Genomic DNA, 12,214 nt, shown 5'->3' on the forward strand with positions numbered 1-12,214 from the left:
TTTAAGACATGGGAAAAATAAATTTCAGAGAAACTGACTAGCCCAAAGTCATGTAGCTGTTTAATGAAGGAACTACAATTCAAACCCATGCCTGCCTTCCCAGCCCATGTTCTCGCCACCACACAGGGCCATCTCCAGCCTCTGGGTCTTTATCTGTAGAATAACAGGTATGACATTTAGATATTCCTTAAAGACAGTGTATAGGTAAGGAATTCTGTACATTCAATAACTTTTTCATTGTGGGTAAGGTGGTGTGCAATCTATACACTGTCTTATTGATGACATTATTAAATATCCTAATTCCTAGTATTATTAAAAATTCTTGATTTAAATTTAATTTCACTATATGTAAATCATTAACTTCTGCTATAGAAGTTAATATATGTAAATCATTAACTCTGCAAACAGAAGTTAATATATGGAACTAGTGAGTTTTACAAAATCCCAATGTCCACTGACCGGTCTAATTAACTGTGGAATCAACTTAAAGCAATAAAAACAATGCAATACAGAGTGAAGTAAGTCAGAAAGAGAAAGACAAATACTGTATGCTGACACATATATATGGAATTTAAGAAAAAAAAATGTCATGAAGAACATAGGGGTAAGACAGGAATAAAGACACAGACCTACTAGAGAATGGACTTGAGGATATGGGGAGGGGGAAGGGTAAGCTGTGACAAAGCGAAAGAGCGGCATGGACATATATACACTACCAAACGTAAGGTAGATAGCTAGTGGGAAGCAGCCGCATAGCACAGGGAGATCAGCTCGGTGCTTTGTGACCGCCTGGAGGGGTGGGATAGGGAGGGTGGGAGGGAGACGCAAAAGGGAGGGGATATGGGAACATATGTATATGTATAACTGATTAAATTTGTTATAAAGCAAAAAAAAAAATCAAAAATAAAGATGACAAAAATAGAGTAACAATAAAAAAAAAAAAGAAAAAAGAAAAACAATGCAGATATTATACTGTCTCCTCAGTACAGCTCTGAGGGAAACACGACTTTTTTTTTCCTATTCAGTTCTTACCTGCAACACTTCTTTAGAGCTGGGACAAAATAACTAAGCTTAACAAATATATGATAATATTACAACTTAGAGACTAGAGTTTAAATTGAACTTGTTATAAAAGCAGTACGGGTGTGCCATGAAACTCTGAACAGTCTAGCAGAATACTGACTCGTTGTTTTAAAAAACTACAGATTCATCCATTATTTAGTTCACCAAAAATTAATGAGAGCAACAAAATATTGCCAAACTATTAAAGGATGGTGTACCATATTTTCTACTTGCTACTACAACTCTCATTGTGTGCCTTGTCTTTAAAATTCTTCACACTGTCTGCAAACCACCTTGTTAGTTTAAGTTATGGATTAGAACTAAACAAAGAAATTGGTTTCTTTGTTTTGGCTAGTTTCTCTATTTTGCTTTCTGCTGCAAGAAGTGAGTCAGAATAAAAGCTGTTAGCATTAATAACACAGTTGTCCCTTGGTATCTGTGGGGGATTTGTTCCAGGACCCCCCTCCCTCGGATACCAAAACCCGCAGATGCTCAAGCCCTTGGATAAAATGGCATATTTAAATATAACACTTTAAATCATCTCTAGATTCCTTATAATACCTAACACAATGTAAATGCTATATAAATAGTTATAAATACAATGCAAATAGTTGTCACCGGGCAGCAAATTCAAGTTTTACTTTCTGAATTTCTGGAATTTTTTTTTTCCTGAATTTTTTTTTTTTTTTTTTACAGTACGTGGGCCTCACTGTTTTGGCCTCTCCTGTTGCGGAGCACAGGCTCCGGGCACGCAGGCTCAGCAGCCATGGCACACAGGCCCAGCCACTCCACAGCATGTGGGATCTTCCTGGATCGGGGCACGGACCCGTGTCCCCTGCATCAGCAGGTGGACTCTCAACCACTGCGCAACCAGGGAAGCCCTTCCTGAGTATTTTTGATCCAAGGTTGGTTGAATCCAAAAATGCAGAACTCCCAGATATGAAGGCCAACTGTACACAGATAATTATATATTAAAGGTTAAGTGTATAGCTTTGAAAAGGAGAAAGGATTCAGTAAACATTAAGATGCATAGCTATAATATATCAAAACAGTCTAAAGTCCTAAACCATATTCAGGAAGATGAATTTCCACACCTACATTCTGTCTCAGGAGGTTCAAATCACCTGGATACTTCATTTTGGCGCTGAAAACTACCATAAAAATAGTCAATTTATCAGGAAGACGTAACAATTATAAATGAGAATAAACCTCACAAAGGAGCTTCAACATACACAAAGCAAAAGCTGATAGAATTAATGGCAAAAAAAGACAATCCTCTAATCACAGAGATTTAAATACACCCCTATCAACAACTGACAGAGGTAGACTTTTAAAAATCCAAAAAGACATAAAAGATCTGAACAAAAATATTCAGCACTGTGAATTATTTATAGAATACTGCACCCAGTAACTGTATCTTGACACTTTTGAAGAACACTGATCAGTAATTTAGCAGACTGCCCCTCAACCTGGGATCATCTGATGATCTTTCATTATTAGAATGAGGTTAAACATTTTTGGCAAGAACAGCAGAGAAATGACGTTGCCTCCTCAGAGCATTACCCCAAGGGGTTCGTGGCGTCAGTACACTTATTACTGGTGACGTTAACCTTGATCACTTGGTTATGGTAGTGTCTGCTTGGTTTTTCCACTCAAAAGTTTAACAGCTCCTTTGTAGTTAACCAATTTCTTGGGGGACATACTTTGAACTGTGCAAATCCTATCTCACCTGCCTAAATTTTCGCCCACTAATCTTAGCATGCATGGGTTGCTCTTTTCTGCAAGTTACTACTGTGGCGATTGCCTAATGCTGATTTTCTGTTTCTTTTTCCTTTGACATTTATTAATAGGAATTCTACACTGAAGTGGAGCTACTCCTTCCCATTTATTTAGTTGCTTATTCCTGTCAAGAAGAATTCATGGACATTTATTTTATCCTGTGGGTTAAAACCCAATACTGTCATTTTCTGTATTGATTAAATTCTTCTAGCTTTGGCCATTAGGAGGTCCTTCAGGTTGGTTCCTGTGTTCTTTAGGTTAAGTCCCCTCTTCCCCCACTTTTTCTTAAGTACTTCCTAATTTTCTGGAACAAGATGTCCTAGACTTATCTTGTATTTTCCCTGCCCCACCTGGAAATCAATCACCTCTCCAAGGACCCTTGGTTCCTTTTATTAATAAAGGATTATAAATCAAGATCTGGGCACTAGGTATGCTCATTGCTACTGGGGTTTTTCTAGGCCCTTTCAGCAGAGCTAGGAAGTATATGTATTATACTAACCCCCCCACACACACACACATCTATATTTCTGTATCTGTCTGTATAAGAAAAACTATGAATTTACACTGACACTTCTGATTACAATTTGTCAACACAGGACTTATTTCATCCTTCATTTCCTTATCTGAAACCTCATTCTCCAACTGTGAGAAACCTGGCTTTTATCCATAATGTTTTAAAAATAAATTTGTTAATTTCATTTATTTATTTTTGGCTGTGTTGGGTCTTTGTTGCCGCGTGTGGGCTTTTTCTAGTTGTGGTGAGTGGGGGCTGCTCTTCGTTGCGGTGAGCAGGCTTCTCTTGTTGCAGAGCACAGGCTCTAGGCGTGCGGGCTTCAGTAGTTGTGGCTTGCGGGCTCTAGAGCGCAAGCTCAGTAGTTGAGGCGCACGGGCTTAGTTGCTCCACGGCATGTGGGATCTTCCCGGACCCGGGCTCAAACCCGTGTCCCCTACACTGGCGGGCAGATTCTTAACCACCGTGCCACCAGGGAAGCCCCATCCATAAATTATTAACTTACTTGTTGCATTGTAGCATACACAAAAATAGTGTCAGAATTGCTAATTCTTACCCTGCAAGAAATGCCTTTTCTTACTGGATTACAACGTTGATGCAGTTCTTTTTACCTGTAGCCTCAGCACAACATCCATTAAAGGTTTCAGTTACTCACCTAGTTCTTTTCCTCCCCACTTCCTGCAGTATGGTTACATTATTCCTTTGTATTACAGTTCAGTTCATCTGTTAGCGCCTGCATACCATTTCACACCAGTACCACCCTTGTATGCATACATCCTCGTTGTTTCAACTGTTGATTTTTTTGATTGCATGAAAGCTATAAAAAACATTACTATAGTCCTGAGAGTTGGAGCTATACAAAGCGATATACTCAGCAAAGTATCACTCGATCCTCATCCCCGTTACCTCAATCCCACTGCGCCCTTCCTTCCATCCTCGTCCCACAAACCCCGTTCAGTAACAATCTCTTCAGTTTCTAGTTTATCCTTCCTGTATTTCTTTTGCACAAATGAGCAGACGCATAAGCATTTTCTTAAATCTCTTTCTTTCTTATGTGAAGAGTATCATAGTAGATATTCTTTTGAGCTTTGCCTTTTGCATTTCACAGTATGTCCTGGATAACACTCTGTACCAGTTCAGTTCATTCTTTGTAATAGAGGATAGAGGTATATTACTCCATGGTGTGGACGTGCCATAGTTTATTCAACTGCTCTCCTCTATACAGGCATTTGTTTTATATGTATTTTCAGAATGTTGGCGGTGTATCTTCAAGACCAATTCTTATGAGTGAAACTGCTCAGTTAAAAATCGCATGTTCAGTTTTTTAGGTATTGCTAAATCTGCATTCTACTAGCAATCTTATGACAGTGCCTGTCTCTCCACAGCTTTGTCAACAGAATGTGCTGTCACATTGTAAAAATTTTTACCAGTCTGAGAGGTGAGAAATGGTATCTTGCTATTGGGCTATTTTCCTACCTTTTTTTGGTAGAATTTTTCCCCATTTTTCTATCAACTGTTTTAATCCTTTGCCCCTTAATTTTCAAGAGTCTTTTATATAAAAAGGATATTAACCCTTTGTGGAATATGTTTCAAATATTATACCATACTTTAAAAAAAATTAACTAAATTCCATTTTATTCACTCAGATTTCATTAGTCTTCCCCTAATGTCCCCTTTCTGTTCCAAGATCCCATCCAGGATACCACATATGTTTAGTTGTCATGTCTCCTTGAGCCCCTCTTGGCTACAACAGCTTCTCAGGCTTCCCTTGACATGGACAGTTTTGAGGAGTACTGGTCAGGCAGTCTGTAGAATGTCCCTCACTTTGTGTCTGTCTCATGGTTTTTCATGGTTAGACTGAGATTACTGGCCTGGGAGGAAGACCACTGAGGTAAAGTGCCATTCTCATCACGTGATATAAAGGGTCCATACCACTGACATGACTTATCACCAATGATGTTAACCTTCATTACCTGGCTAAGGCAGTGTTTGCCAGGTTTCTCCATCAGTATAGTTACTTCTCCCCACTTACACCGTACTTTCATTGCCTATTTTCTTAGTCATCTCCTTTTTAAATTTAGTCATCTTTATATTCTCAAAGCCTAATACAAAGCAGATGCTCAATAACTATTTACTGAAAGACAGTGCAGGTGAAATGGTCAGTAATCAAGCCAGGAGTCATGAGAATGAAGAACCTTCTCTTCCATCTCTCTACACCAATGGCCAGGAGAACAGATCTTTTGCTTTTTTTTTTTGGCTGTGCCATGAGGCTTGTGGGATCTTAGTTCCCTGACCAGCGTTCGAACCCCTGCCCCCTGCAGTGGAAGCATGGAGTCCTAACCACCGGACCACCAGGGAAGTCCCACAGATCCTTTGAGAGACATGGGCGGTGCACTAACAAGCATGCCCAGTTCAAGTTCCACCTCCTTTACTAGGCCCTTTAACTGTTCCAGATCTCCGCCGTGACTTCTTCATCTAAACTCCTTAGAACTTATTTACTAGTAACAATAAATTCTCCTTCATTAAGCACTTACTCTCTGACAGGCACTGTGCTAATATGCATTATCTTTGTAACAATTTTATAAGGTATGTGTCATTATCACCTTTTTATAAATTAAAATTAAGTCCGAAACAAGTTAAGTTAACATACCTTTGGAGAGTGAAGAGGTCAATACCGATCTGTATCCACAGTGACCAGCAAATAGCACTCGGTATCTGTTGATCTGAGTAATCTCTTCCTCTTCTGAACTGCACTATTTTTCCTACTTCTCATGATACTTACTATATTCCACCTTATCTTATAATACAGGACAGTCATTCAAAAACAAAACACTCCTACTATTAGACTGTGGGCTCCCAATGGGAAGGATTCATTTCTTCATGTTTCTAAAGTATTTAACATACTACTTTCAACCTGTGAGTGTTCAATTTTGAGTTTAGGGAGTCACGAAGAACACCTAGTGGGCACTTTGTCATGTATCAAAGAGACCACTTTGGTTACTTTGAGGAGAAATAAAATTTAATATAAGTTGTAAAAATGGGAAAGAATCAACCTAGGCCTCACCAAATTTTAGAGGTAGAAAGTTGGAAATCTGGCCCTAGTTCTCATTTTATAGATGAAGAACTAAAAAACAGAAAGCTTAAGTGCTTTGTCCAGGGTCACTTAGTTCCTGAATCCTACATTAAGGTTCTTACTACTGCATCACACTGCCACACAACTTCTCTTGATGGTACTTCTCAAGGAAATGAGTGGTTTTCCACAGCTCCCACTTACCAAAGGACTGCTCAAATACACACAGTCAAACTACTATCTGTGAAGGTATGTGTCTGTTTAGAATTGTCTTGCTGATCTGAAGACAGCAAACCCCTCTATCTCACCTAACTGGCACAAAAAACATGAAAGAAAGCATAAATTAAAAAAATAATAATAAATCATGAACTCCAACAAATTAGACCTATAGAGAGCCAACAGAATTTTCATAAGATTCCTGTTCAGTAAGGAATGAACCAAAGCACAGAGCTAGAAACTAAGAAAGCTACAGTCAAAAGATGAGTGACCCTGCCACAAGGGAGGCTTAAGAGTTAGTGTACATGGGGAATTTTCGTGGCATCTGTCCTGCACCAAAACAAAAGCTCCATAAATTAGATGTCTTAAGAAAAGTCAAGCATCTGATTGGATTATGAAGTAAAAACAGCAACATTATTAAATTTACTTAAATCTATTAAATATTAAATATACTGATTAAATTTATTTAAATTTAAAATTTCGCCTATTTTAATTACATTAAAAATCAGTCTGACAACTAAAAATTATTCTCTCAAGTCTCCCTATGTTTCAAAACATCTTTTACACAATGTTTAACCCAAGCTCATATTCCTCCCTGGTAACTGTTAGTGTGACTCTCACTTTCTAAGTGACTTAACGTTCCTACTGAAACCAACTACCTGACGAGGTCTTTAGAGAATCAAGAGGATGATATATTTTCCTGTAACACCTAACCACTCTTTTTCCATAACAAATGACCCTGCTTTAAAGTAGATATTATATGTTCATCTTACCAAATTGCAGTAAAAGGTCATCTTCTAATACCGGCTTTAAATACTCTTCTTTCTCCCAAGGCACTGGGTTGTATATGGAATTCATATATTCAACTGGAGGATTCTGGAAGTAAAATTAATTGCATATTTTTTCACTGCACATAAACACAAAAACCCCCTACCAAAAAACTGGGAAAATTAAACAAAGGAAATCATGTCTACATCACACAAAATCTCTATTTAAAGAGTCTATGTTCACCTGCTATTTCATTAACTTGACTGGATGATTGCTTAATTGTTTCAATGCACAGTTTTATATTGTTTGGATTTTGAGGAAATGGCAATATAAACATCAACTGACTAGAACAAAGTATTTACAAAAGCAGAAAAAGAGCAACCAAAGCACTTAAAAATCGCACTAGAAATTATTTCTGATTTTATAGAAAGACTATCAGTATTCCCCTTTATCTGACAGTGAATTACTTTGCCACATGACATTGATTCATCTCTTACACAAAATTAAAAACCACACTTAAGTATGGTATGTATCCATTTACTTGGTGCTGTATGTTGTGCTAGTTCCTAATGTCCATGATTCCCCCAATATGATGAGTATCAAATTTAAAACAGTTCCTTATATAGCAGTTCCTCATATTCTTTTAAAAATAGGTGCATTGATAATCGCTGTAGTACTTCTTCAGGTTTTAAACAAAACTGTAGATTAAGCTACCACCTTACCTTAAGTCTAATAAAATTTATTAGTTTAATGTATCCATAAAATTCAAGTCCTAAAAGGGAAAAAAAAAAATAATTCACCTATTTTAACATAACATGAGTTTTGTTTCATTAACCTGCTTCAAAGATGCTTCTCTGGTTAGACAATAAAATATTTCTGTCCTCTAAAGTACTACTTAAAAATTTCGAATTTTTTATTAAGAACTAGAAACAGTAACTCTGACACTTCAGAATATTTTAATTGAGAAACAGAAAGGAGAAATTTTTAAGTGCTTTTCTTGCATTTCTGAAAAATCGGAAATTATTTTAAAAATTCTACTCACTTATCAGAACAATACAAATGAGGAAAATTAGGCCCTTGATTTTACCAAGTATTTGGCAGTTAATACTAGAGTTGATACTAAAGTTTCTAAATCCCCAATTTTTATGGTACCTACCAAACTATAATTTTGCCAGGACACAGAGTATACAAAGTATACTAGCTTTTACATTAAGTTAAATGATGCAAATGAAAAAATAGTGAGGCTCGTTATCTGGTTCTCATCTTTTCAGAAATGAAGCAGCATTTAAAATAAGGGCAAGCAACAGCATATCCAACCAATTATTATTTGTCATGAGAAATACTGTTATGAGAACATACCAGCATATAAAAATGTTTCATATGCGTAATAGCACACAAAAACCCCTATTTGGTATTGAAAGATATAAAATTATATAAAGTACGGTTCCAATTGTTTTAAAATGCACATTAAAAACATGAAAAAAATGAAACTAAGTCACTTATATCTTACAAAAGTAGTTGCAGTTGAATTTATGATTCATAAACATACTGTATCATATGTTTATCTGAGACCCCAAATCTGCCTAATATTTGGTATTCCTCAGTAATGTCCTTTCTAGTTGTTAGTAAATACAGGGACCAAAAACCCAATTCTGTATTTAGTTAATATGAGTGGAATACTGTAGCTCTTCTATATTCATTTAAATTAGAAGGCTTTAATTTTAAGTATGTTCAGATGCAAGTTTCAATAGAATCATCAGCTGAATCTCTGGATTACCACTTTAACTTTAGCACTTGCTTTTTCCACACTCTCTTACCAAACTCCTTATAAAACTCAATCTTGTATGCCTTGAAGTCCATGTTATGCTTTGACCTGATAAGTTGTCTTTTTTCATAATGATCCACCTCCTTTTCCAAAGTCCACCTCTATCCTTTGCTCTCCCTAATTCTAATATCCACGCTCCTTGTCTTCCTAATTCTAAAATGATTAAAATGTAATCACATGCCAAGGATTTTTTGTTGTTTTTTTTCCCCTTTTTAGTTGTGAAGGCAATTTAAGCTTAAATACAGTGAATCATATCTGGAAGAATGACTTATTTATCAATCTTTCCTCAAAAGCCATTTGTCAAAAACACGCCATTTTCATAAGTTGTTGTCATGTGTTTCACTATATTGGATTTGTATAGGAAAGGAATGGTCTGGAAAAACATAATGTTTGAACTTAAATTTCTCAACTAAAATTTTCTTTATTCTAAAAATTACTCACCATGTTTATGAACCATGTTATCAATATTAAATTGATGCTCAGACTTACAGTGTGAAAATGTTTCTTCGGCAGATGTAAATAACCTGAAAAACCAAGCAATAGCTTCATGAAATAGTCCCCTAAGAAGTCTAAATACTGACTTCATGTTAGATATAAACTTTTCCCCCTCACTCTGCAGGTTTCCAGTTTTACTTCCAATTAATTAAAAAAAAACAAACACACCTGTAGAGAGGAACCCAGCACTCCTAAAGGGAATTAGTACTTCTGAGTCCCATTTTACACCTAAAACAAACTACCCTTTAAAATGTTGAGCTTAATTTGCAAATAATAGCACTGAATTTATCACAAGGCTTTTAAGAAAGAGAACTCCCTTTGACAGACTGGGTTTCCTAAGACATGAAAAATTCACTGCATAAGATTCTTTACTCCTCTAAGTATCAACTCTGCTTTCAGAGGCTCTGAACTGACACAGCTCAAACTGCTTTTAGAAATAAAGCATAAAATGTAATTTTATAGCTGGTAAATTCCCAAAGTGCCATATTTCAAAAAGTGGTCTTACAGTGCTCCCCAAGGATTTGTATTATAGACACTGTGAGGCCCAAGCTCCTTTATTCTGTGACCCGCAAAACTGAAGGACGTGTAATAAGAACACGCGGCAGAGAACCTGCATTACCTCTTCTATATGCTTAGCACATATGCAGCAGTTTTCAACAAACGTTTACCGAGAGAGCTTATTTATACAGTATTTACACAGCCTATCACAAAGAAGTACCTCCCTGATGCTCAATAAATATTATTTTTTGACGACTAGAATATATGCAGACATCCCGTACCTACCCACATGAGGCTACACGTGGGAACAATGACGAATCATCAGACGCTAATATACCACCAATCAGCACCATGCTCAGACTCAGGGGATACTGATAAAATGTTATTAAAGTAACACTGGCCAGTGCCAACCAGGCCTCTTTCATGCCCACTTGCCCAGGACAGCAGCCAAAGTCAAAGATGAAGAGGCAGAATTTTAAGTGGAAAAAACATGGATTTGGTTATAAGACAAACCACAGCTTTGTGACTTTGAACAAGTTACTGGTATTGCAGCGTCTTTTTCCCTAAGTGAAAATGGCATCAATTTCTTCCCCTTCAATGGCGGGGGGGGGGGGGGGGGCGGGAAGCCCCTAACAAAGGTGATTCTTTAAACGGCTCCAGTGGAACTATTACACCTGATAAGCTTTCTGTCAAAGAATTATAGAATGGGAGAGCCTGAACGGTTCTAAAGGTTGAGGGATTTAATCAAGTTTAGTGACTCCCACACTTGTTACTCTTTAGAATCACTTCAGATAGGGTCTTCGTAGAAACAGATTCCTAGACCTTATCCCTGACTTAGAAGGGCTGAGGTGCATAGTTTAGTATCTGTGTATTTTTTTCTTAAGTGTCTCAGGTGACAGAGGTGCACAACCAGATGTGGAAACCACAGATCCGGCCCAGAACCCTTTCCTTTTACACAAGGGGAAACTGAGGCCCGTCGAAGTGAAGCAGTGTAACCTGGCTTCCAGTTCATGTCTCCTCCCTGTAAACCACTGTGGGTCTTCCGGCTCAACAAACCCTCACTCCAAACCACGGGCTCCAGACTTCCAGGGCAGCCCAGAGGAGCAAACCACACAGACCCACGGGGCCCGGCCACCCTAGGGCTGGCGCCTCGCGCTGAGGTGGACGAACCTGTCACAGAACAGGCAGGGGGTCTGCTGCTTGTCGTGGGGGAGACCGGCATCTTCCTCATCCTCCCAGGCGGCCTCGTCACCGCTGTCTGACAGTCCTGGCAGGTCCTCCTCCTCCTCCTCCTCCACAGGGCCCCGGCCGCCTAGCACACGCAAACGGTCAGCTCTGCCTCGGACCCCAGTGCCAGGCGGGCGGACGAGGGGCAGCAAAGCGAGAACGCTCTGGGCCCGGCGGGCCCTCCCCCGCACCTCCCCCTCCCTCTTTGCAGGGCCCCACCACCCCGGCTCCGCGTCCCAGGCGCAGGGGGAGGGGAGGGGCTTTCACCGGCCCCACGGCGGCGCGGCCTGGGTGCTGAGGGGCCGGGGTACCCACCGTCTGCGCCCGACGCTAACGAACACATGGCGGCGGTGCCGTGAGAGCCCGGCGCGCCTGGGGGCGGGGACCAGGCTGGGCAGCGCACGCGCAACCGCCCCCGAGCCCTCCCGGCCCGAGAACCCGGGAACGAGCGTCAGTGTGAGCGCGAGCGCGAGCACGCGGCGGGGCCGAAGCTCCGGGAACCCTGCGGCGCCTGGAAACAGGAGAGCGCGTGCGCCGGCTCGAGAGCGCTTCCGGCCTCGGAGCCGCAGCGTTGTTCACGTGAGCTGGGGTGGGCGGGGCGAGAACCCGGGCTCCTCCTCCTGCCGCAGGGTTGACGCAGCGCGCGCCGAGTAAGCGCTGAAACGTGGGCTGGGCGTTGCAGGCTCGGACGGCTTTTGTGTTCTCCTCGGGCTGCGGCAGGCCTTAGCGGGAGGTCCTAAACCGTGGCCCAGAACCCAGAGGT

General features: G+C 39.9%; 1 protein-coding gene across 1 annotated transcript in view; it reads right to left on the reverse strand.

Annotated features, from left to right (window-relative positions):
• The window catches only part of PRMT3 (protein arginine methyltransferase 3), a 151,768-nt gene extending 139,864 nt beyond the window's left edge, over positions 1-11,904 (reverse strand). The window contains exons 1-5 of the mRNA XM_081241082.1: positions 11,767-11,904; positions 11,395-11,536; positions 9,673-9,755; positions 8,129-8,178; positions 7,412-7,514 (exon numbers count right to left, since the gene is read on the reverse strand). Of these exons, the coding sequence (XP_081097208.1) occupies positions 7,412-7,514; positions 8,129-8,178; positions 9,673-9,755; positions 11,395-11,536; positions 11,767-11,794 (406 nt within the window). The 5' untranslated portion in view covers positions 11,795-11,904. The remainder of the gene's footprint in view (positions 1-7,411; positions 7,515-8,128; positions 8,179-9,672; positions 9,756-11,394; positions 11,537-11,766) is intronic.
• Positions 11,905-12,214: the final 310 nt, after the last annotated feature.

Source organism: Mesoplodon bidens, assembly GCF_964165515.1.
Source record: "Mesoplodon bidens genome assembly, chromosome: 7".
In the NCBI taxonomy this organism is placed as follows: Eukaryota; Metazoa; Chordata; class Mammalia; order Artiodactyla; family Ziphiidae; genus Mesoplodon; species Mesoplodon bidens.